The 27,036-nt window shown below is 37.0% G+C and overlaps 1 protein-coding gene across 10 annotated transcripts in view; it reads left to right on the top strand.

Annotated features, from left to right (window-relative positions):
• The window catches only part of Zranb3 (zinc finger RANBP2-type containing 3), a 240,322-nt gene extending 218,740 nt beyond the window's left edge, over positions 1-21,582 (top strand). For 4 of the 10 annotated variants that reach the window (XM_010606170.3, XM_010606171.2, XM_010606174.2 and 1 more), the window contains 9 exons: positions 229-643; positions 3,297-3,494; positions 6,316-6,410; positions 8,500-8,601; positions 9,783-9,925; positions 13,988-14,098; positions 15,543-15,945; positions 19,261-19,392; positions 21,300-21,581. In XM_010606170.3, coding sequence (XP_010604472.1) covers positions 229-643; positions 3,297-3,494; positions 6,316-6,410; positions 8,500-8,601; positions 9,783-9,925; positions 13,988-14,098; positions 15,543-15,945; positions 19,261-19,392; positions 21,300-21,398 — 1,698 coding nt within the window. In that variant the 3' untranslated portion in view covers positions 21,399-21,581. Of the gene's footprint in view, positions 1-228; positions 644-3,296; positions 3,495-6,315; positions 6,411-8,499; positions 8,602-9,782; positions 9,926-13,987; positions 14,099-15,542; positions 15,946-19,260; positions 19,393-21,299 lie in introns of those variants that run through there. The other 6 variants (XM_010606168.2, XM_010606167.2, XM_033757271.1 and 3 more) reach the window with 4 other exon arrangements.
• Positions 21,583-27,036: the final 5,454 nt, after the last annotated feature.

Here is a 27,036-nt window from a genome sequence, read left to right as displayed (position 1 = left end):
GTGGTTGGCACTAGTAAGTGCTAAGTCGAAAGACAGGAAGTACATGGATGTGGTATTTAGTCATATACATATTTAGTCATACATAGTATATATTCATAACATAATTGAATTCATCTTCTAAAAGTTTTTAAAGGATAAGACAATGTGGTTAATGAAAATGTTTTGTTAAACTCTTTCATTTAGGAAAAACAATTGTTTGTTAATTTGGTAACTATTTGCTTTTCCTAGTTTGAAAAAGAAAAACAGCATGATATTCGATCATTCTTTTTACCAAAACCTAAAAAAAGACAGTTGGAGATTTCCTGTGATGAATCAAGGATATACCAAGAGAAACATACTATAGTGGCATCCGACCCTACTAAAATTGATACAAGGGATATCATTAAATATGAAAGTGATTTTGAACCTGAAATTAAAAGACTGAAATCAGTTACCACCAATGACTACAGCCATCCCCTGGACAAGAAACCATCCTGGGCCAGGCAAACCAAAGCTGCATTCATGGAAGGTAGCCATGAGGCCAAGAACCCATCAACTACCCCATCTGTTCCTGAGAAGGGCTGGCAATGTAGTTTCTGCACCTATATCAATAATTCAGTGCTACCTTACTGTGAAATGTGTGAGAATCCTCAAGGCAGTGCTGGTGAGTACAAGAAAGATGACCATGGAGGTGGGACTGGCAGTGGTATCTTCAGATAGCATGTGCTTTTAGAGATGGCTGTTACCAAAGGTTAGGTGACTCAGCATTGATTTGATTTGTAAAATGGAGTAAGAACTTGATATACTGAGGACTGTGAGTATATCCCTTGTGGAATGTGAAAAGCTCCTGGTTCTGTCAAGAATGTGTATCCTCAAGTATCTATGATATGACATTAATTTGGCACAAATGGACATTTCTGATTAATGTCAGCAGGATGTGAATAGAGTGGACAGGAATAGAAGTTCTGTTGCTATGGTAACAAATATGCCTTTTAGTCATAGACCTGCTGTTTTCTTTTCTCCATAGAGATATTTGTTTTTAAGAAAATTATAGATTATTTTTGTTCAAATAGCAAAATAACTCAGTGTAACTTTTTTGCCTACTCAGTATACCATTGTGTCATATTTTTGCTTGACAAATAAAAACTCAAGATTTTCTTTAAGGAACCAATTTGATGTCTGTTTTATGAGTTTCTTCTCTTCCAAAACTTTATATTAAGGTTAGCGGTTATAAACATACTTCAGGTATGCGTGTGTAGCATGATATGCCATTTTCTGATATTTCCTGTCTGAAATGGTTATTAATACCCATGGCTATCATAAGAAAAAGGTCATTAATATTCTTTTGTTTCCAGTTGTAGAGAACATTTTTATGCCATTGAAATGGGTCAAGTTGATGGTTTCAAAATCTAAAAATGCTTATTTTATCAATAGTAATAATTGTTCATAACTAATTTCCATTATATATTAATTCTTCAGAGTATTTACATAGGACTGAGCCTGATATAAACCCTGTTACTTCAGTTCTTTTGTGCTTTACTCTCCTCCCTTAGATTTAATCTGAAGGAAAATGTGCTCAGTAGCTAAGATCTTTTTCTTGCACTTTTGAGTGCTTCAACCAAAATTTACAAGTCTGCCGTCTGGGTGATTATATTTGTAATGTGGGCACCTATTGTCTGTGAACTAAATTGGAACCACAGGCTCATTCTACATACTATATTTGTCATAATTAGCGTGATACCATGCAATTCTCAACTGCCACAGGCAATAAAAATAAAATATATGATGACTATACAATGTCGGTTCACTTATGTGTATACATTAACTGATTTAGCAAGAAAAATCATGCTTTAATATGGATTATAAACAATGTTTAATATATTTCATTATTATCTAGTATTATAGTTTATGGTTTGTTAAAAATATGGATTATAGTTATGACTTTTGTGTACTAAGAGCAACAATGAAAATTCCTAGAACCATGATTTAATGTTGTCAAGCAACTTTAAAAAGCAAATAAACTACCTTCTGCAAATATGAAAGCCTGAGAGAAATGTAAATATTTTAATTAACTTGTGATATTACTATATCTTACAGTTAAAATTATTAGACTTACATTACTACAATTTGGCATGATTTCCAACCTTGATTTGATGTACACCAGTCTATTTAAAAGCAGAAATAATTCTAATTCATCTACATTTTTTAATAGTGCTTTCCATATAAGTCTTTGAGGAAAGGATGGAATCCAAAAAATTACAGATGCCATATTAGAATAACATATGTAAAGATTGCTAATACAGTCTCTAACACATTAGAGAAAACGTGAAGTGGTACTGTATCCATTGGATGCTAATATTTATCAATATGTAACTTTTTTGTTCTTTGTTCTTATCATCTGTAGTTTATTCTTAACAATTTACAGTTCAAATGGCCAGCTCTCACTTGAGTTCCATTCTGGACATATCCAGGGGCCAGATGTCATGGGAACCTGAAGCATAACATAGCCAAAAGAGAATTCTTATTTCATCACCATTAAAACATCTAACACCCAAATCTTCTCCCGAGTCTTCCTACATCATGCTAAAAACCTAAGCAGTATCTCTTCCTTATCTCCCATATGTGATACATCATGTTACCTCAAAAATGAACCTTTACTTCAGGCACTTTTTCTTTATTGCTACCAACCTACTAGAAAGCCACCATCATTCTTTCTTCTAGATCTCGGTAGTCCCATTTCTACTCTTCTCCACTGTGATCTTTCTGTGCACAGCAGCCAGAGTGATCCTTTAAAAAATTAGATCGTCATTATTCTTCTGCCTAAAACTCTCCAGTGGATTCTGGCTGCACTCCAAATTGAATCCAAGGATATAAGCTCCTATGCTAAGCTTCTAGGTTTATGAGCAGATCTGAATTCACATGGGACCCCTTTGAGAATCTGGCCCCAGCTACATTTCAATATTAATATTCTAATTTTCCTTCAATTTTTTCGGATTTTGCCCTTTACTTACCACCCTCCACTGCTCCTAATTCTCTTACAAAAACACAGTTTGGTTCTCTTTATGTGAAGATGCACTTTTTGTTTGTTTATATTATCATCTACCCCACCACTTAATGAACCTCAGGAAGCTGGGACTTCTCTGTCTTGTTCCATGCTGTCTCCCTTGCATCTAGTATAGGGCAAATAGTAGATGCTCACTAAATTTTTTGAAAGAATAAACAAGTATCGTTAACTGTTTCTTTTTGTAAGACCTAGCTGTGACATTTTAAAATTTTATACTTTTAAATGTAATTTATTTTAATAATCCCACAAACAGACAGGCCCAACCATATCCAGGCTAAGAACAAAAATAAAGAAGATGATCCTCAGAAAAACACCTCTGCAAATATTGAAGCTAGCTCATACTGTGAAAAACAAGTCCTTGCACAGTCAGAACCTGACCAGTTGGCTGAGAACAAGGGAGAAACGTCAAAAGAGGAGAGGGAGGACACATTCGCACTCCAGCCAGGTAATGGTAAGTCTTGTCTCCATTCCTTGCTCCAAATGATAACCATGTCCTTTAACACATAACACTGTTAACTAGATTTGTGAGTGCTTGTTCCGGGTTCCTTTTAGTCCCTTTTATGTAAAAGAAATACCAACCATTTCTGACCACATGCTTAAGGACCAGATGGCTGGAAGAGCAGAAAATGTCTGTTGGCATTAAGGCACTAGTTCCAGTTTTTTTACTTTTCAGATCAGTGAGAATTCCACACAGGAAATAGACTTCACATCTTCCCACTAACACAGATTTCCATAAAAAACACAAAGACAAAGGAGGCTATGTTAAATGCTTATTCTACTTATACTTGCTCTTCTAAAACCACAGTGATGCATGCTACTCTGGAACTATAATTTTCTAAATAGAATTCCAGAGGTCTGGAAAGGATGACTGTGTCTTCAAAAGATGCATCATTTATAGTCTTGAACCATTAAATTACAATTTATGGAAAGAGTGAAAAGAGAAATAGTTTGCCCTAAGGTAGCCGTAAAGTACCAAGAATGAAGTCTGTCTTGAAATTGATCTTATAGTTCTTTTTCTCAGAGAATGATTTTTGTTATTGTTGTTGTTATTGTTATTGTTGTTTAGAGATATGGTTTTGCTTTGTGGTTTAGGCTGACTTTGAACTCACTGTGTATCCTAAGTTGACCTCAAACTCACATTGATCCTCCTGCCTCAGCCTACCAAGCAGTGGCATCCACCACCATACCCAGTTAAAAGAATGATTTCTGAACTTTAATTGTTAATGTATACTTCTTCAAATATAAAGACACACTGATTATGAAATACACTTATTTCATCAACTATTCAAAAAGAAAAAGTACTCTACCAATTAGACTATGACACAATACTTCAACAATAGCCCACACCAGGCTATAACACTCTCTGTTGCTTTGATATTTCTTTTGTTTGTTCTGAGGGATTTGGCAGTATCTTCTGCTTTCAGTTGCTTTGCTTGGCATATAATAGGCAACAAGTTTGCATATGTCAGTAATCAAATGTAAGACAGCTTCCTGTATTTGCAGAGATTTCTTTTACTTAGGTCCCATGAAGCACTGTTACTCCTTTGCAAGAAAATATTTTAGTTATTTTCCCAACGGTATATATTTGCTTCTTTGATATCAAATCTACTTTGTATATAAGTGTTTTTGATAGACATATCTTTTCAACAGCAAATCATAGTGAAATTTTTGAAGACATTTTAAATACATTTTGACATTTCAATACATGTTGTAACAATAATGTATCATATTTGGTTTTGAAGTCACACTAGTATTATGGCTATTGACTGAGTTCGTGGGTTCTAATGCAGTGACAACTAGTTCACAACTACCTACCACCTGGCCAAAAATGCTTGTAAAAGTGCCACTATTATAACTGATTCTAAGACACACCAGTTTCAGAGATGTTAAAGTACATTTTTAAATTTATAAAATACAGGAATAAAACATAAGCCAAATTAAGTGGCCAGTGCCCGAATTAAAAAATAATAATTTAACAACATTTCCAAGTAGAATGGCTGCAAGTCCTAGACTTCTAGATCTGGGAAAGTGCATTAAAAGGTCACTGAGGAACTATGGCCAAGTTAAGAATACAAGATCTGGAGCCAGATTACTGGGTTTAAATCCATGTACCTTGTGCAAGTTAATGTGCCCTAGCTTCTGAGTATTTAAAATTCACTATTGATTTGTGAGAGGTATATTTAGGACAGTACTTAAAACAGTGCATGGCTTGATACATGAGTACAAATTTAATTATTGAGTCCTGCTTTGATAATTCTGTCTGTCCTACCTAACATTAAACTGTGGGACTGAGCAAAGGTTAAATAATTATATCCACTTGTCTTTTGTGAATGCAAAAGACATAGGGAATAGACATAGGGAATCAAGCATTCAAGGGGCCCTCAACATACAAGTTATGATTGAAAAGTATAGTGATTTTTTAAATTTGGAAAAAATGTATTACAGCAAAGGACACATTGCCATTAATCCTCCACACAATACTCCCCCTTGCTTTGAACACTTATTGCATCATCTTGCTGCTTTCTGAAGCACTTCAGGAAAACGTCTTTTGTGTCTTTAGTTACACTGTCATGGCTGCCTCAGTGTCCTGAATCCATTCAAAATATTTACTTCTGATGGCCATTTTGACTTTAGGGATGAGCCAGAAGTCATATGTTATCAGAGCCAGTAAATAAGGTGGATGAGGTCACACTGTAATGTTTTTTATGAGCTTGCCTTTCTGTTGGATGCAACTGGGCAACAGGTTTCACCTTTTTTTTTTATCATATCTTGTAAAGATACTCATGAAAGGACTTCAGACTGCTTCAGAAAGTGGCCAGAATGATGGGATACATGTGTTTGAAGTGAGGGAGAGTATTTTCAGGGAGATTAATGGCATTATGCTTTTTACTGTAATTTTTTTAGTTTAAACAGTCACTGTATGTTTTAATCACACCTCATAGCTGGATTCCTACTGATAAAATGGTGCCCATTTAGTATCAGTTTCATTATACTCTAGCAAAAGAGATAGAGCTAAATGTTTTAGGACTGATAGCAACTCCTGGTGACGGGAAAATGTCCTTTATGTCTACCTCATATCTTTTCTATTCTGAGTGTTTATTTCTTGTTGGGTCATTAGCAAAAATGAAATTAGCTGGTTGCCATATACACCAGTGTTCTTTGCCAAATATTTTGATATTTTGTTATAGCTATTTTATCATTCTAACCTGCAAAAGATTAAAATAAACTCTCCTAGGAAAAAAGATGAGCAAATTTTCTTTTGTTTTCTTTAGTAGAGAAATTGAAGAGCTCAGACACTCTGCCGCTATATGATAGCCTAATGTTTTGTGCAAGTAAGAACACGGATCGGATTCACCTCTATAATAAAGTAAGCGTCACTGTTCAAATTTCATTGTTCATTTCAGATTCTATAGCTTGAAACATAGAAGAAAGCTTCCTTTTTTCATTTTGCATTGAAGATAGTCAATTTCATTAACAGTGAGATAGGAAACTACTTTTTTCCTCTGTAAAGCTAATTAAAGACAGTGAGAAGTAAAACAACATAGTCTTTCAAAGCATAGACTTCAGGGCAAGACTGCTTCAGTTCAAATCTATTACTAACTGTGTAATCTTGGGCACATTAAGTGCTCTGTGCTTCAGTTACCTCAACTGTAAAATGTAGAGAGGATTTGTTGCAAATTAGTTAAGTCAATACTTAGCACAATCCCTCACCCTCATGAGTTGTAAATAAGTGTTAGTTTCTGCAGTTGTCCTTTGAAGCAGCAGAAGCAGCTGTGTCTTTACAGAAGCCAAACTTTCTCAAGACTGTATTCCTTCAGGGCAGAATAAAGATAGGGGTGGAGACGGGGAGAGAAACTACTACAAACTCCTGGTAGAGAGAGGCTGGAGTGAGCTTGCTGCCAAGCAAACTGTAGCAACAGCCTGTAGCTGTGTTTGGTTCTGCTACCTTGCCTTCATACATGGACCACCTCACCTTGACATTGTTGTCTGAAATCTGAAGTGTATTTTTTTACTGTTATAAGTATTTACGAGACCCTTTACCATAAAATGTTATCATTCATTTTCTGTAATTTTCTAAATGTGACACTAAGCAGATGAAATGTTGGCATCTTTTCACGGATACAATACAGTTGAAATATAAACTTTTCATTTCTATATGAAAAACTAAAATAAAATCTAGAGGTAGAAATTTGGATAAAAACTCTTATCTACTCCTTAAAAGAAAGATCGGTAAAAGATATTTTACCCTTATATATCATATTAGAATTGTTCATTTCAGCTAGACTCCCTATGTCTAGGGTTTAGAATTACATGTTATAATTATATATCTAAATTTTAGAATTACATAATACATAGGTTTAGTATTGTATACTACAATTACGTATCTAAATTTTTAATCAACATGTAAATGCTTTGTAGATTTTTTAATAAGTGATGGTGAGGGCTGTAACATTTCTTTTTGGCTAAGATAATTGGAATATGAGTTGAACTATTATTGGTATGATAGATTCTCATACGAGATGCTCCTGTTTTTCTTTCTTTCTGTTTTTTTGAGACAGGGTCTTACTATGCAAGTGAGACTGACCTGGAACTCACCATGTAGTCCAGGCTGGTCTCAAACTCACAGCGATCCTCCTGCCACAGCCTCCCAAGTACTAGGATTACAGGTGTGCACCACCACACCCACCTGTTTTTCTTTAAAAAAGAAATAATCTCTTACCTGTGTTTAATTATCTACACCCTTGTACGAGGTTACTTTTTACCCTTAAGTTTTCAGGATGTTGTGCAGCCAATTATTGGGACCTGAATGCAGTTCTTCTTAATCTCCAGATAGTGCCATTGGCAGTGAGTCTTCATGAACCAAAATTGTCACTTTATAGAAGCAAATTTTTAAATAATTTCTGTAGAATTGCTCTGTATATCTTTTTCATTGTTCTTATAACAAATACATCAACCCATTTGGAGAGAGCTGTTCAGAATGCTGGGGGTGCTGGTTCCCTTCTTTGACATAAATGATTATGAATGATTATTAAAAAGTTTATTTGTGACTTTAGGAATAGTTATGCTGCTGTTAACTTCAAAGATGTAATGAAACTCTTCTATATTAATTTCCAGGGTACAAGCTTCCTTGTTCTTTTATTTCTAGGTTTAGGCAGTAGGAAGGGGCATTATAGAGCAGTAAACACAGTGTGCCAAGTTGAAGGCAGAAGGTTTGGACTAAGTGGGAGCAATGCTGGTTTGTAGGGAGCAAGGAGAACCTGCCTCCCCTCCTTACCTCCCAGTCCCTCCAGAATAGTGATGTTGGGGGACTCTTGTCTAGAACTTTCTAAATCACCTAGTCTATCTTAATGGAGACTTGCATATATTATTCCATAATATAATTATTTTCTTTTAAAGTAGTTATTAGTGCCTACAGACAAAATTGGATTAATAATATCTTTCTAACCTATAATCAGGATGGAAAACAGTTGAACTATAATTTCATTCCTTTGGATATAAAATTAGACCTTTGGGAAGACTTACCACCAAGCTTTCAACTGAAACAAAATCGCTCTCTGGTAAGCATGGTTATAAAAAAAAATAGTTGTATTTGTTTTAAATACAGTTTTATTAGTAATTTCAGTGATTATTTTGAGTTTAATAAACCAGTGTTTTGTGTTTTATTACAAAATCAAATCATTGGTTGCATCTTTATCTACCCAGGCAATGTCTGTTAATTACCCTGATGCTAAGAATAAATGTGAAATCTGTTTCTTTGGCAGATGATCACACCTAAAGCTGCTGTTTCTGTGGATAGACTCATCCCCACATCATTTAATTTCTCATTCACAGGATTAGCAACTGTGATATTTGTATCTATCATAATCACATTTTATCTTTTAAGGATAAATTCTGAGAGCAATTCATTGTCTGAAGCAGCAGTGCGCAATACAGGCCAGGTCACCTGCCAGAAAGCCTTAACTCTGACCTGTGGCTGGTTTACTTGTGCTTCTGAGAAGGGTCACCATGTATAAGGACTGACCTAGCATGCACTCAACCATTTTTTTTTAACAAGGAAATTTTGGTTTTAGTTTTGGTTTTTGTTTTTTCCGTGCTTTGAGTGAAAGTAAAGCATTGCCCTTAAGTCAGCTGTGCCTTTCTTAAAGGAAAAGTTAGCAATGGGCTATTTTCTTTGGTGTCAGGTAATCCTGAGCCTCAGATTCCCCAAAAATAGCCAGTTACATGTAATGAACTAATAAGTAAGAGTAATGGCAACCCTAATTAAAAGGTCCCAAATGTATTGATGGCTATGGCTATTTTTCCAATAATTTATGCATCAGAAAGTGCTTCTCAGATGCTGCACTGTTACTCTGTCATCTGTCAGCCCTGCAAGACCTGCTATCTCCAAGACAAGTTTTGCCTTGGCTACTGCTCGAGTATGTTCTAGACCTATTTTGGTCTCTTTTTTTTTTAGACCTATTTTTGCCTTGATGTGCACATCATCAATATTGGTCCTTGTGTGTGATAAGGACACATACTGCATATCCTAAAATAAGACTTTTAGAAATCTTTGGATTGAGAGAGATCTCTTTAAAATTGTCTGTTGATTGCAATGAATATATGAAAATTAGAGTAAATTGAAGAAATTTTGTTTCAGGTATATAACAAAACATGTTTTCTCATGCTGTGAATAACTTAACTTTCAAATGAGTATGCCTGGTGAGCTGTTCACTGTTTTTATTATTTCATTTTCTGCCAGATTTTGAGATTTGTTCGAGAATGGAACAGCCTAACTGCCATGAAGCAGAGGATAATCAGGAAAAGTGGGCAGCTATTCTGTAGTCCAGTTCTTGCTTTAGAAGAAATCACAAAGCAACAAGCCAAACAAAATAGTACCAAAAGGTGTGAATTGTCTTTTCTATTTCATATTATGTTACTTTTCATGACTATTTCTATAGGTAATCTGAAGCATCTTAGGGAAGTGAAATCCTAATGAGTTAAAAGTAAAATTGTAGCCGGGGATTTAGCTCAGTGGCAGCCTGGCAAGTGCAAGGTCCTAAGTTCAGTTCCCAGTACTGAAAAATAAAATAAAATTGTATATAAAAGTAGTTATTTTATAGCAACATATGAGATATTTAGGGAATTTGATCAAATCGTAGTTCTCTGTAGACTCCTTTCTCAAGCAAAGTTTATGAGGTCGACTGCTCTGTAGCCCAGGGACTGCTTTCGAAGAGATCAAAAGCAATAAGCCAAACTGCAACATTGGCAGAGAGAGCTTTGTCTCTTGCTATCTTCATATACCTGTAATCTCTTCTCATCCTCACATGCCAGCACTTCACAATCTCAGTTCTTTAGCTTTTTCCATGCATACAGATTTTTTATTTTTTATTTTTATTTATTTTTTTTGGTACTGGGGATTGAACTCAGGTCCTTGCGCTTGCAAGGCAGGCCACCGAACCACTGAGCTAAATCCCCAGCCAATACAGATTTTTTAAATCCATCAATGGTAGGTATATTGGGAGCAGGGCATGAATGATTACAGAAATTCTAATAGTGCCATACAATGAAAAATTTCTTCAGCTGTTTCAAAGTGTGTTGTCAGGTACATTTGTGCATAAGAATAAGAACAATACTTGTGATAATTTACTAAGAGTAAAACTTTGAAATTTTTAAAAGTAGAGATATATACTTGCTATTATTGACCTAGAAATTGTCTAGAAGACCACTTTAAAAACTTAATGGAGGTTTCTCAAGGAACCCAAGGGCACTCCACCTGTGAGCTACATCCCCAGGCTTTTTGAGGCAGGATTTAGCTAATCCACCCAGGAGGGACTCAAATTTATGATCTTCTTCCTTTGCCTCCCAGAGTGCTGGATTTTAGGCATGCACCCTGCTTCCAGCTTAGGATTCATCTCTTAAAAATGTTAAATGGGCCGGGGACTGCCTGACTCACAAGTGAGTTTGATTCCCGGTACCAAGAAAGAAAAAAGTTAAATGACTCCAGAAAAAAGACATATCGGTACTGACTTTGGCATTCCCCCCTTCCCAAAGCAATGGCTAGATTTCTAATAAGATTATCCTCCAGTGACTCCACCAATTTGTAGGCGTCATGTAAGCTGGGAGCTGGCAACCTGCTTTTGGGTAGCTCACTCTTAGATGTAAATTAGAGCCAAGATCTTTAACCATTGTTAGAGTGAGTTCCATTTTTCAGAGGCAGGCCTGATTTTGTGGGAGCTCTGTCTTGGTCAGATACCAACTCTTTGTCCTTGTCCTATACCTGATGTACAAAGCAGGTCAGCAACCCAGAGCCCATGCTTGTATTCATTAGTGTGGACTTCTTTCCAATACACACTCTTCTCTCCTTGTAAAAATTGCTTTCTTACATTACCTCCCCATCTAGGAATTAGTTTAGTAGGTAACATTACTTCCCTATTTACCAACTTTATTTAACAAAAGGATTATTTATCATAATCCTTTTGAGAAATGCTATATTTACATGAACTTCTTAGCAAACCTCAGTGGAAAATTAAATATTGGCAACTTGGAACTAGGTTTGAAAGTTATCAGCTCCCTTCTTTGGAGTTGCTCAATTTGTTTCTGTGTTTTCCAAAAATTTTACACTTAAACCTGTTGTACAAAAGCAAGAGTTTATTATTAGTTCCTCAGTCTCTAACTGTATTTCTCAGCACATTTTAAAGTTGCTGGATTGGGTTTGTAAGCTTTTAAACATGGAATAATGCCTGAGGCAAGGCTCAATATCCCGTTGTCCCTCAAAGCTAGGACAGGTCTTAGATCATTTAGAATTTACAGAAATACTTTAGCCAAGTGCTTTTGTCAAGGGCACAAAATAGTTGAAGAAACAAAGGGCTGGAGAGGAACTTAAAGGTCAAATTAACTCAAAAATTATTTACTGTGATTTAATTTCTTTTGTACTTTAAGAAAGACACACAAGTGAAATGTAAATATATGGATATTCTGCTGTACTCTTTTAGGAGAAATGCAATTTTAAAGCCATAAGGAGATGCCCAATGAGAGAGAGAGAGAGAGAGAGGGAGAGAGAGAGAGAGTGAGAGTGTCATCTATCACCATCTGCCTGATGTTTTAAAATGATATGGTCGTGGTCATGCTGTTGAAAGTGTAGGGACACAGGTGCTCTCAGTCAGTGCTGGTAGAGACATGCACTACTGCAACCTGAAAGCAGTTCATCAAAATCTACCCATGTATAAAGCACCCAGAACTTTTCACCCAGGAATTCTACTACTTCTGGGTATTCGACATATACTTCAAGTATAGAAAATATAATGCACACACATATCTATAGTAGCATTGTTTGTGACAGCAAATACTGGAAACAACCTAAATGCCGTTAATCAGAGACTGCTTAGATGTATAGTTTGTCCAAATTACAGAATAACATGTAACCATTAAAAAGAACAGAGCAACTCTGTGTATACCAATGTAAAAAGATCTCTGAGATGTTGGTTCTGGAAAAAGAAGCAAGGTGAAGATTAGTGTCTATACTACACTATCATTTTTTTCTAAAAATTAAAATAGTAGTAAGTGAATAGCAATGAATATAAGTTACCTTCAGGAAATGGAGAATTGGATGAAGATGTTCTGGGGTTAGTAATGGTGATGGTTATACAATCTTGTGCCTATACCAAAATACACCAAATTGTAGACTATAAATTGGTGAATTATGTGGTATATGAATTATTTCAGTGAAATGCAAAAATAAGTAAAAGATACACACAAATTACTTCTTTAAAAACTGGCAACAGGAATAGGTTCTGGGGAAGGGGAAAACAGAAATGAGAGGGAAACTTGCTGTTTACTCTATATAAACTATTGTATGCCTTTAAATTTGGAACAGCATGCACATAATCACCTAATCAACATTAATAAAATAGGGCCAGGCGTGATGGCGCATGCCTGTAATCCCAGCATTCGGGAGGCTGAGGCAGGAGGATTGCTGTGAGCTCAAGACCAGCCTGGACTATATAGTGAGTTCCAGGGCAGTCTCAACTACATAGTGAGACCCTGTGTCAAAAAACAAACAAACAAACAAAAAAATAGTTTATAGAAAGAAATATGTTTATTACTAAATCTGCCATTACTAATTTCAGACCAAAGCAGATTTCCTAAAATTTCACCTATGATTGCATGATTTTGTCATGATTGAACTCTATTAAGCTACTTAAAGGCGTGAAGAAATTTGTTTTTTTTTTTTTAATCTACAAAGGGTATAAATGACCAGAGAAACTGGGCCATACTAATTAGAAGGAATTAATTAGGTAATTGCATTTTACCTGCTTAAATTCCTATCACCTTAACTAGAATTACTGTTGTCTTTACTTCTAGCGCCTAGACCATTGTGTGTATTGATAGTATTGTATAATAAGGTTCTGAGTCCCACATCAAAGCTTTGTTTCAGTGGAAGATTCCATAACTCTTGTATGAACTGACACTAATGGGAACAACCTTGAGATTATAGTAGGTGTGACTGACTATGGTTATTCAAAAATACCGACACAAGTATGGCAACTGAGGTGAATTGGAGGAGCCTTGCTGGGAAGGTCAAGAGGGAGATAAAAATATACTTGGAAAATTTCCACATAATTCAGTGAGCAGTTTCCTTAAGGCTGTCAGTTGTGCTTCTATTTGATCATTTCTAATTCCCACACTCAATTTATTTCCCTAAATTTTGAAAATTGGCCCAAATGATAGTGAATGACTTAACCACTTTCTTAGAAAAATTAATCTTGAGAAAGCTAATTTGGAACAAAGCAATGTTTCTCTCACATAATAGTCCCCAGTCAATGTAAAGGGCATGCATTCCGCGTTCATTTAGTAATAGCACAGTCAATAGAACCATATCTTGCTTTTGCAAGGAGCAAGTGAATATGAAATAGAGAAACGTATATGTGTAAGAAAGGAAATATACTTAACATGTAATTGTTCCAGATACATAACCAAAGAAGATGTTGCTATAGCCTCAATGGACAAGGTAAAAAAAGATGGGGGACATGTCCGTCTGATCACAAAAGAATCCCGGCTGCAGGACCCTTCAATAAAGTAAGGATATGGTAGTAATAAGAATACTTTTTAAAATGTATATATTAATTTCAGTAGTATTACCTAACTTTTGTGTGGCTACTGTAGATGTTACAAAGAGATACCAGGATTTAGTAACTCTTCCATCCTTCTAGCATCCCTATGAAATCTTATCACCTTAAAAATTAGAGATGAAGCCGGGCATGGTGGCGCACACCTGTAATCCCAGCACTCAGGAGGTTGAGGCAGGAGGATCGCTGTGGGTTGGAGACCAGCCTGAGCTACACAAAGTTCCAGGTCAGTCTCAACTACATAGTGACACCCTGTCTCAAAAAACAACAACAACAAAAAATTAGAGATGAGGCAGACCAGGTGACCTAAGTGACCTCCCCTAGGTCTGGGTAGAAGATGCCAGGAGACCTGAGATAAATCTTGGCTCAGCCTCACAATCTTGAGTTCTTTCAACTATAAAAGGCTTTTATTTTGACCCTTCTACCAACCAACCATGGAAAATAAGCAAAACATTTTTTACTTCCCATGGCAGGAATTTTCAACATAATTGAATAATGTACTCTTTGTGGGGTGAAGGCCCAACATATGCCAAGCAACCACTCTACCACTGAGCTGCATTCCCACCCCCACTTCCTTTTTAAATTTTCTTTTGAGATAGGGTCTCGTGATGTTTCCCAAGTTTCGAATTTGCAATCTGCCTATCTCAACCTGTGGTGATGATTACAGATGTGTGTCACCAGGCCCAGTTTATTTCTCCTTTCTTGAAAAGTTATTATGTTTCCTAACAAACTAAACTCTTATGCTATCGTGTTTCATTCCTGTTTTTGTCAACTCTGACTTTACCTGTTGATCAAATATCACACACAAAGGTCTGGGGATTTACTTCGGAACTGCGCCTGCCTCACAAGCTCAAGGTCATTGATCCCCAGTACTACAAACAAAACAAAACACAACACAGCAGACACAATATCTACCAAACCTTTAGTTCTAATTCCTGTCAGCATTGTCGGCTACTTTGCTGTGTCACTTTATGGCTGTGAAGATTTGCAGTAACCTCTCTGGCCTGTTGAGGTATGTGACCCACCGTACTTAAGTAGCAAGCTAGCTAGCTACTAAGCTTTAGTTGGGGTTTTATATTATCCTGTTTTGTCTCAGTCTGAAGAAGCATTTTCTTCTCATTTTCCAACTTCTCTAAATGTTTCAGTCTGATTGTTTAACGTGGATGCATCTAAGTTCCTGAAGTCAGCATAAATCAAATTAATTTTTGTATTGCACCATTCTTCCTTTGCTATGGATTATAGAGTACTGACTATAGCTAGCTTATCTCCACAATGAATCACAAAATCTATGTTCATCTGTGTTCACTGTTTAGATTTGCAAACTTACATGAAGTCGTGACTATTTTAGCATAGTCATTCACTAGTGACCTATCCAATGTTTTGTTCAATTGCAGAAATTTTCTTAAAGATGGACCATGTAACCCATTTGTAAATCCCCACACATCCCAAGCTGATCTCACGGTGAAGTCTTCTGCATCTAAAGGCTATTTGCAAGCTGTGGATAATGAAGGACATCCACTTTGCCTTCACTGCCAGCATCCCACTTGCCAAAGTAAGCAAGAGTGTACAACAAATGCATGGGATTCACGGTTTTGCTCTCTAAAATGTCAAGAGGAATTTTGGATGCGATCTAATAACAGTTACCTGCGAGCCAGAGTATTTGAAATTGAACATGGCGTGTGTCAGCTATGTAATGTGAATGCACAAGAACTCTTTTTACATCTTAGAGATGCCCCTAAAAGTCAGAGGAAGAATCTTTTGGATGCTACCTGGACTTCAAAACTCTCATTAGAACAGGTAAATTATAGTCATGTGACAGAAGGCAGCATTGTACTGAGTGATGGGTAGTACTTCATTTTGTAACCTTTTAACTTGGGAATTTTCAAATATATATATAAAAGTAGAGAGAATAATGAACCCATATATGCACCGTCTAGCATTAGCAGCTACCCACGTTTTACACTTGGTCTTAAAAAAGGCCAAGAAGCGATAGCAGTTACCACATTTTGCCAGTTGTTTTCATCTGTCCCTTGCATCACTTCTTTTTTTCTCCTAAAGCAAATTACAATTTAAATTTTTTTTATTATGTAACTCACGAGTAAAGACTTCCTTCTTTCCTCCTTCCTCCTCCTCCTCTTTATCCCTCTTCCCCCTTTCTTTCTAATACAATCACAGTGAATTATCACTCCAACACAATTATAATTCCTTAAATTACAATAAATTCGTATTTCCCAGATTGTCTCAAAAATGTCTTTCTGTAGTTGCTTTGTTCAATTTAAGATCAAAATATGACCACACATTATTTTTTATCATTATGCCTTTTAGCCTCCATTTGATCATACTAGCACCTTTTTGATTGTTGAAGAAACTGGATCATTTGTCTTTGGGATTTCCTACCTTCTGGATTATCTCCCATTATTCTCATAGTGTTGCTAGATATGTTCTTCTATCCCCCACCAATTTCCTGAATAACTATATATTAATTGTAGATTCTGATTTGGTTATTTTGCGAAAGATCATAACAGGGGACTTGCTGCATCAAGAGACACCTAAAACTGCTTTTCATGATGTTAATATTGAATGACATGGGGCAAATGGATACTCCCAAAGTGTAGTTCATTATGGTGTTCACAAATGTGATTTAGTAAAGTGATTTATGACACACTGTTCTTTATAGCACATTATCATCAGTATTCACTTTGATTTGCAAAACTCCATTGGATTTTTTATTTTGTTATCTAAACAGTTCTAAATTTCAACCTAAAACACAACATATAATTTTTTAGTAGGCTTAGTTTAAAAAGGATCACTCCCAGAGCCAGGCATGGTAGTACACGCCTGTAATCGCAACACTCTGGAGGTGAGGCAAGAGGATCAGCACAAGTTCAAGGGCAGCCTGGGCTACATAGTGAGACCATGTCTCAAAAAACAAAACAAACCAAATAAATTTGGAAAAGGATCACTCCTGAACCATTCTCTGTTCATCAAACTATTGCATGAGGGGCAGGGGATTTAGCTCAGTGGTTCTACCGCCTGCCTGCCTCACAACCACAAGGACCTCAGTTTGATCCCTGGTACCCCCCAAATATATATATATTGCATGAATTTCTGTCAGCAACGTTTTTTATTTATCTAGTATTGATAAATTATAATAGAAATAGTAAGCATTTCTATAAAGATGAATTAGTGTGTCTTTGAGAGCTAGAAAAATATGTACTATTTCCCTAGTGACATACAGAGTTTCTGAGAGATCCTTTGGTCTAATTGATGAGAGACATATTGCACCCCTTCTAGGGGTATTGGCCAGACTCCAGTTGCTATCTGCTGCCACAGTGTGAAGGCTTCCAGAACATGATTCAAGGTCAATTTGAAAGCCACCTTTCCAGGAATGTAGAAGTAACCTGGTAGACATCCAGAACAGAAGTCCTTTAAGGATAAGGAATACACAGGGCTCAGGTAGGGACAGTCCTGTCGGAGGCAGTGATTCTTCCAAGAGGTCAATTTAGAAGAGAGGCCCCAAGTGATTTACTGTACAGTTGCTAGGAAAAAATAAAGAAGCACCTTCTGGATTATTGAATATGTCAGAGTGAAAGCTGCTCAGAGAGAAGGCGTTGGTTACAAAAGGCAGAACCAAGATGGATTTTTTTTCCTAAGAATATGTCATTTGCTTGATGTGCAAGACTGCCATTTGTAGTTGCTTCTAACAGTGCCAACTTCAAAAATAAAAATCAATGCATCTTCTAACAGAAATTGGGAAGTTAGTACAGAAGAGAGAATGACACAGGCAGTAGGAGAGATCAGCGGGACAAAGTTTACTGCTCCAGCTTGCTGCCTCTGTGGCTCCTCACAGGTCAGCCCTATTGATAAGGTCACTGTGTCATCAGAGGGTCTGACAAGCTTTCTTAAAAGTGCTTAAGAAACAATCATGGCTTCTCATCGTTACCAGTCATGATGTGTATTATAATTTGCAAGACTAAGAAAAAAGAACTGCCATACTATTTGTGATATTCATTTTGTTTGTTTGTTTGGTTGGTTGGTTGGTTTTTTTTGAGACAGGGTCTAACTATATAGTGGAGACTGACCCGGAACTCACTGTGTAGCCCAAACTGGTCTCTAACTCACAGTGATCTGAGTGCTGGGATTACAGGCGTGCTCCACCACGCCCAGCTACTTATTTGTGATATTCTAACAATTGCACTCCCATAGTGCTAGTTAGTTTTGCAATCTCAGGTAAAATGTTAAAATGCAATCCCATTTTAATGTAGGTCATCAGTGGCTAAATATAATCTATATAGTGGCTGTTTTTTTGTTTTTCCTTTTGGTACCAGGGATTGAACTCAGGACCTTGAGCGTTCAAGGCAGGTAGCGGCACCACTGAGCTAAATCCCTGGCCCCATAGTGGCTGTTTTAAATGGACATCTTTATTTCTTGCGAAAGTTACCAAAGCTAGTTCTAGAAATCTCATTCTATTCCATGTAACTTAAGAAGTGCTCTGTGAATAAAAGGTCTGGGTGATAGCTATTAATATTAAACTGCCACTGATACAGTAACAAATGCACTTAGGTCAACAGTGAAAGTTAGTAATATTGAACCATGTTTAATTTTCAATCTGTTCTCATTCTTTTCTCATTTTTGGTTTAGTGACTGTATAAACTAAATGAAAGGTGCAGGAATTACCAGTTTTCCCCAATCTATCAAGAGCCATGGTATTTCATACTAGCTGAGTAGTATTTCAAAATACGTTAGGAGCCAGGCGTGGTGCCTAGGATTACATGCCTATAATCCCAGCACTCAGGAGGCTGAGGCAGGAGGATCACAGGAGTTCAAGGCCAGTTTGGGCTACACAATGAATTCAAGGACAGCCTGAACTACATAGCAAGATCCTATCTCTTGAAAAAAAAATGTTAGATAAGGAGAAAATACTTTTTCAGAAATACATTTTACTAGTCAAATTGCCAAGCTAGGGATTTGTTTTTTAACTCAAAACAAAATCTATGAAAGCTGCCCTAATTATTTTCTCCATGATATTGCTGTGTAGACATGATTACACAACACAAAACCAACAGTTCCTACAGTGTATTGAAAATTGCTGATCTTGTGTTCTCATTGCAGCTAAATGAAATGATAAGAAACCCAGAGGAAGGACAATTCTGGCAGGTGGATCACATTAGGCCGGTATACGAGGGAGGAGGACAGTGCTCCCTGGACAATCTGCAGACTCTCTGTACAGTTTGTCACAAAGAGGTCAGTGACACACGGCCAACATCCTAGGAACCCCAATTGATAATTGTGCATACAGGTTTGGGAAAGTGTGAGTGTGAGACTAGACCCCTGCTCTGGGGTCCAAGGTGCATTTTCATTTCCATTACCCAAACTTTGCCTTTCTTCTTAGGACCTGTATAAGTGCTCAGTCACAGACATAAGAGAAGCTGCTTTCTACTTGATGCATTCTAGAACCAAGATGGATCACCACCACCTAGAAATATAACAATACAATTTACAGATTGTGTGGTCTTTTTTTTTTTTTTTTTTTTTTTTTTGGTAGTGGGGATTGAACTTGGAACCTTGCCCTTGCAAAGCAGGTGATGGAACCACTGAGCTAAATCCCCAGCCCTGTGTGGTCTTAGTTTGTTTTTGTTAAGTTTTTTGTTTGTTTGTTTGTTTGTTTGTTTGTTTTTGAGACAGGGTCTCACTAGGTAGTTGAGACTGACCTGGAACTCACTGTGTAGCCCAGGCTGGTCTCAACTCACCCAGATCCTCCTGCCTCAGACTCCGAGTGCTGGGATTATAGGCATGCGCCACCACACCCGGCATTGTTGTTAGTTTTGTTTTCTAGACACAGGGTCTTGCTGTGTAGTCCAAACTGTCCTTGAACTCACTATATAACCCAGGCTAGCCTCAAACTCATTGAGATCTTCTGACCTGACCTCTGCAGTGCTGGGATTACAAATCCTTGTCACCACACCCAGCCAGATTGCATGGTCTGGAACAACTCAGACCTGCAAACTGGAAGTGTTATTGATTGCAGTTATACATGCTCATATATGGTTAAGGCTGTCCTTGGGAGGCCAAGGCAGGAAGATCACAAGTTCAAGATTAGGCTGAGCAATTTATCTGAGACCCTGTCTCAAAATAAAATTAAAAGGGCTAGGAATGTAGTTTAGTGGTAAAGCTCTTGCCTAACATGCACATGGCCTTGGGTTTCATCCCCTGTACCAAAAAATAAATAACTGAATAAAAAGATATCCTAAATTATCTGAGAAAATTTGTAAATTAGCTGTAGAAATAACTCTAGAATTAGCTCAATAAATAGGCAGCATGAAACCTTTTAACTTTGACACGTTTGAGAAATTACATGACATGTGAATCCTTTTTTAGCCTTCTTTTAATGTTTGAGATTCTACAGTTTCTTCACGAGTATCATACTTACATAGGTGAGATTGTGTCAGATTTGTCTGATATTAGCCTATTCCCTCTAGCAGGTTTTGTTTTTTTTTCTTTAATTTTACCTTTTCTCTTTTTACTCTTTCCACTTGAGTGTCTTCACATGCAGATGGACCTCAGTTGGAAAAAAGTCATCTAATTACTCAGCTATGCAAATTACTAACAAATTCAAGACCTATGTGAGAATTAAAAAATGGCCACAGAAAATGCAACCCCTTCTGTACTTTCTGAGATTCCCATGAAAATTTTACTTCTGGGATCAGTAGAAGAATCCAGTTGCTGTATTCCCTACACTGGCTTGTTACTTGAGGTGGGCATGGCTTCTGGCCCAGAGAGTAGGAAGTGGGTGAGCCTTTCCTCGCTACTCTCTGGGAAATCCCAAAATGTCTTATGAGCACCCACCTGGAGGAGGAGAAAGAATTATGGTCTCTCCTCATCCCCAGTGAGATTCTTGGCATTAGTGGGTTGTAAACCATTCCTCAAAGGTGTGAGTTTTCTCCTCCAGAGTCCTAGTAGACCTAGGTTCTTGGGGCACTTGCCAGAGCCACGAGGCCTCTCTGTCTTGTGCTATGGAGAACCTCCTTATGGCCAAGCACTAGGTGAAGGCACAGTGTTGATTTCTCCAGACTAACAGTACAGAGTTTCTGAGCTTCTATACCCAGTGCTTTTTTTGTAATGTATACACATATGTGTTTGTTAACTTCTAGAGAACTGCCAGACAAGCCAAGGAAAGAAGCCAGGTGAAACGACTAGCTGTAGCGTCAAAGCATGGATCAGACATAACACGATTTTTGGTGAAGAAGTAAGGTAGAAAAAGATATAAATGGATGACACATAATTTACGTATGGCAGAATTTAACCCCTCCTAATGTTTTTCATGTCTAATATTCTGAGTGAAATTTTGAAACATCAGTAATTTAAATTCTGGCATTGTACTGAGTACTTTTAGCGTTAAGTAGTTCTTGCAAGTATTTGACAGAAACTGAGATAAAATACTAAATATTTTTATGGTCTTATTGGTTCATGAAGACTTTCAATTAGTTTTAGCAAGATTTTGTTAAGCTTTCTTTTTCCCCTAATATTCCTTAATCACTGTGTTATGCATAGTGTTTGAAAAATGTGCTTTCTATTACCTGAAGAATGCTTCTAGATTAGAATTGGTTTGGGACTGTTATAGGTATAAATGGAACATTACAAAACAATAAGGAGTATTTTAGAAGTGAATCATCATTATGTAGAATTCTGGGCCACGCCTGATCAACTTGCTTAGTATGCAAGAAAGACTTATTTCACTAAATGCTTCCAAATACTAAATGCTACATATTTTGGATATTACATTTTTTGCTTTGTTTTTCAGCAAATCCTCTGTATTGAAAAGAAGCTTTTTAAAATAAGTTAATTGTACCTATGGTTTTTGTGAAAATTTTGGTGTTCTGAGTAATTGTTAAAACTATTAAAGAACTGAAATCAAAATGCAAAATGCAATATGAGCCTCATTTTTTATGTTTTTTCTTTTTTTAATGTGCAAAACTAGGCTGTCAAAACACTCATCTCCTGGTACTCATTTTCTGTTTTAAAAATCCTGTTTTATTAAAAAAGTATATTTCTGATGCCTCTTTTAAAAGGGTGATAATTGATAATGATGACACTTTATAGTAAAGCATAATCACAGGGTTATATGCACTAAAAAATACAATGGCAATAAAATGTAGCTGCATTTAAAAAACAAAGGCAGTAATGAAAGAAACCCAAGGTGTAATCCTGCTTTATATCTGAGAGTAAAAGCAATGAATCAGAATTAGACAGTACAAGGCTGAAAAGAGAATTACATTCCCCAAAAGCACCTGTTTATAAATATTTAGATATAAACGTCATTTGCTTGAGCATTTTCTGGTTTTAATTAGTTGACATTTTATGTATTTTTAGAAAAATTATATAATCATGAATGTTCCTTCTAGAGTTGTTATTAAGTTTATAACCATTCAATTGTATGAACTTGTAGTGTTGTTTGTTTTAAAAATTAGGTTGGGCTTTCTTTGGCCTCTTCTGCTTTGCTGCTCGGGCTTTTTGCAGTTTTCTGCCTCATTTCCAGGGTAACCTAGGATTTGTCACGGTTGAGAGCTGAGCAGCCCCACAGCCTGGCATTCTGCCTTTCCTGCACTACGAAGTATGTGCAAGCAACAGTTTCATCTAAATAGGTCAAATTTGACTGGAGCTTGGTCTTTACATCAAACTAGGATAGTAATTCTCAGGAGAGAGTTCTTTGGATGTAAGATCTGTATGACAGCTTGAGGTGAAGTAATCCATGAAGATGGTTTCTCTCTGTGCTAGATTTCAAAATTCTGGCCAATTAAAAATGCTGTCAGGGACACCCGGTATTTGCCACAGGATGTCAGCCAGCTCATCTCCAGTCCTTCCCGACATGTCACAGAGCTGCCCTGCCTTCTTCTGATGTGATCTGCTTTACTTAGGGGGCATATTGAGATGAAAGGTTTTGGTACTGAAAATGAAAAGAGAGATTGATCTAATAGCTAAGACCCCAGGGCATCTTAGGGAAGGTATTCTTTCATGCTCACAGTCTTTTTTAGTATATGTGCTGCCAAAGCAAGCATTTCATGCTCACAATCCGAAAGAGAAGCTGCCCTCTACAGATTGCAAATGGAAGGTTCTAACAGGGACACAGGCTATCGAGCAAGCAGCAGACCCTGTAGGCAGGAAGAAGTGCAAAGTGCTCCCCAGGGAACAAGACAGCAGCAGCCAAGTGGGAAATGGAGATGAATTGAAACAGCCACAGGGTCACAGGGCTATAAAGATGGGCCCAGCTCTAAAAAGGCTCAGAAAAGGAAAATAAAAAGATTGTGGGTCCAGGGAACAGAACTGGGACGTGGAGGCCAGGGAATGAACCACTTTACAATATGATACCATGTGAGACTACGCCTATGATGAGAAACCGAGCAAGGTTTTGAACTGCCTCAGAAGCACAGTCAGTTTGGGGGTGCTGTCAGCGGGGTGGGAGGCTGTTTCTAGAGCAAGGCGAGGCTACACACCCAAACTACATGGCCAATGTCAGATCCAGTACTTTCCTGTTCCTGTCACTGAGGGACATGGATCCCAGACACTCTCTGATGTATTAGTAGCCCCAGAGCCCAGAAGGAATTCATGTGGAACTTTTAAAGAAGCCTACGCTCAGAATTAATCATAGCCTAATGTACATTTCCCAGAGAGATTTTCCTGTGACAAATGAATACCCTTCTACATTTTCTTAGCTATGGATGGGAAAATAATTTTCTGCCCACACATCTTGCTAATAAATTGAATCTCTTCTTCAGCTCTTTGAATGAAACATTTTAAATATAGTTCCTTTAGAAATAAAAGTACGAAGCACATTAAATTATTTGTCAAAGAAGACACTCTCTTGAGAGTAAAATGGGAAGATTCTTTTAACTTAGGTACAGAATCAAGGAAATAAAACATCAAAAATAGATTGTAGGGGGCTGGGGATTTAGCTCAGTGGTTCCAGCGCCTGCCTTACAAGTGCAAGGACCCAAGTTCAATCTCTGGTACCAAAAAAAAGAAAAGAAAAAAAGATTGTAGGAATAATATCTCATTCTTTTGTTTTATGTTTTTTGAGACTTACTATGTAGTTGAGACTGACCTGGAACTCACTATGTAGCTCATGCTGGTCTCGAACTCACAGCGATCCTCCTGACTCAGCCTCCCAAGTGCTGGGATTACAGGCACTCGAACTCACAGCGATCCTCCTGACTCAGCCTCCCAAGTGCTGGGATTACAGGCCTGTGCCACCACGCCCAGCTCTCATTATTTATTACATACTTTTTACCTGTCTCTCATTTCACCTTTTATTCTTTTTTTTTCTTTTTGGTACCGGAGATCAACCTCAGGACCTTGCACTTGCAAAGCAGGCAGTGGAACCACTGAGCTAAATCCCCAGACCTACCTTTTATTCTTTTGAACTGGAAAATAGTAGCACACTCCTAGTCTTTGCACGAATCTATTTGAATATTCAAGACTGGCAATTTGGCCCAGTGGTTCTGCCACCTGCCTTGCAAGCACAAGGGCCTGAGTTTGATCCCTGATACCAAAAAAAAGACTTGAGAATATTCATCCAATTTCATCCCAAGGTTGTTACTTGCCTTCTGTTAAGGGTGTTGCCTCCTGGATGTGCTCTTATTTACCATCAAGAAATGTCATTCTTCCTCATATGCATTTTGAGTTCCAACCATATGCTTCTCTGGCCCAACGGTTTCTTTTCTAGTTCTAACAAATTGCTGACTAGTCTTTTCAGCAGTTGATAATACTGTTTTCTGGAAAATGGCCTTTGGAACACTTGAAAATTTATGTTAATTATTTTGCTTTTGTTAAAGTATTCATATTTCACAGTCTGCCTGCTCTCACACATCTGACTTCTACAACAAATGCCATTATCACATTGCAGAACCTCACATGCCTACAGCTATGTGATAGCTGTGTTAGCTTTTGGTGAGTATAACAAAATATCTGAGATAGTCAGTTTATGCACATAAAAGGTTTATTTTTAGCTCACAGTTTTAGAGGTTTTAGTTTGTGATCAATTGGCCTGTTGTTTTGGGGCCTATAGTGAGGCAGTGCACCCTGGTAGGAGCATGTAACAGAGTAAAACCATTTACCGCATCAATTGGGAGATAGAAAAAAGAAAGGGGTTGAGATCCCAAAATCCCCTTCAAAGCAGTGACCTAGATGATCTAGCACAGGTTTCGTGGTGTTTTGATAGTGCCACCAAGAGGACCAAGCCTGTAAAACACAGGCATTTCAGAGACTCAGAGTAGCAATTAGCTAGTCTATTTAATAAGATCTTAGGTTTTTGATCCAACATGCCTGACTCGAGAAGGGCTAATATTGGAGAGGTTCATAAAGGATTCACTGAAAATACAGGTACTCTGAAAACAAACCCTGAAAAAAAATTAATCTGAAAGATGATACAGTTGGATCAGACCAAATACCTGGATTGTTGAAAAGGTGCAGTGGCACTGTGCAGCTGGTCTGTGCCACATCCCTCCAGGGAGCACCCATCATGAAAGCATCCCTCATTCCCTGCATTGCTGTCTTCTTTTATGTTTAGTTGTGTTTTCATAGAGAAATATTTCAGTTGCTTTCTTTTGTATGCATATTATATTCTCTATTTTCTTTTTTGTTAACCATGGATAGTACATACAACATACTAAGTTTTAACCTTGTACTTTTTTTTTTTTTTTTTGGTACTGAGGATCAAACTCAGGACCTTGCAGTTGTAAGGCAGGCAGCAGAACCACTAAGCTAAATCTCCAGCCTTAACTCTACTTTGAATTTATACTAAATTAACTTTAATAGCATATAAAAACTGCTCCTTTAAAGCTCCATCCCCAAATTCTTTCAGTTATTAATATAAAAACTACATCATTATCCATTGTGTGTTCAAAACATAGAATTTTATTTATTTATTTATTTATTTATTTTGGTATAGGGATTGAACTTGGGACCTTACGCTTGCAAGGCAGCTGGCAGAACCCCTGAGCTAAATCCCCAGCAATAATTTTTTTAAATATCAATCTCTTAAATTATGTGAAAGCAAAACTGGAGTTGCAAACCATTTACAGTAATACTAGCTTTTATAATTTTATATATTGTCTTTACTAGAGATACTTAATTTCTTCATATGGCTTTAAGTTTTGTCTGTGTCAGTTTATTTCAGTTTGTAAGGCCTCTTTTATCACTTCTTAAACAGCTAATCAGCCTCTTTCTGTGAATGTCTTAATTTTCCCCTCAATTTTGTTGGACAGTTTTGCCAGGTATGAAATTCTTGGTTGACAGGTTTGGGTTTTTTTCCTTGTATATCAACCTACTACCTTCTGGCCTTCAGGATAGTGAACCTTCCTTGATGTGATGAGTCACCTCTGTCTTGCTAATTTCACAGTTCTTTGTCTTTGCCTTTCAACAGTTGACTTCAGTGTGTCTTAGTGTGTGTCTCTTTGGATTATTCTACTTGGAGTTCATTGAGCTTTTTAGGTGTTTACATTCATGGCTTTCATGGGACAGTGTCTGCCATTATTTCTTTGAATTATCCCTCTACCCTTTGTTTTTCACATGGCTCCCATAATGCCTATGTTGGCCTGCTTTATGGTGTCTTACATGTCCCTTAGATGCTATTTATTTTTCTTCATTCTTTTCTTGTTATTCATTTGATAATTTGTTATTCTTTCTTTACATTTTTTTTTCCTTCTGCCTGCTCTACCATGGTTTTTTAATTTCTCTACCAAATTTAAAAATTTTAGTTATTGTACTTTTTAGCTTTACAATTTCTTTTTCTATTCTTTTCTACATTTTTTTACTTCTTTATTACTGTTGCCATGTTGTTCACACATCATTTTTTAACATTGTTCATATCTTCCTTTCTCTCTGAGTATTTTT

Source organism: Fukomys damarensis, unplaced genomic scaffold (assembly GCF_012274545.1).
Source record: "Fukomys damarensis isolate Sample0158 unplaced genomic scaffold, DMR_v1.0_HiC HiC_scaffold_29, whole genome shotgun sequence".
In the NCBI taxonomy this organism is placed as follows: Eukaryota; Metazoa; Chordata; class Mammalia; order Rodentia; family Bathyergidae; genus Fukomys; species Fukomys damarensis.
The sequence above is the reverse complement of the archived record's forward strand: the minus strand, read 5'-3'. Positions and strand labels throughout refer to the sequence as shown.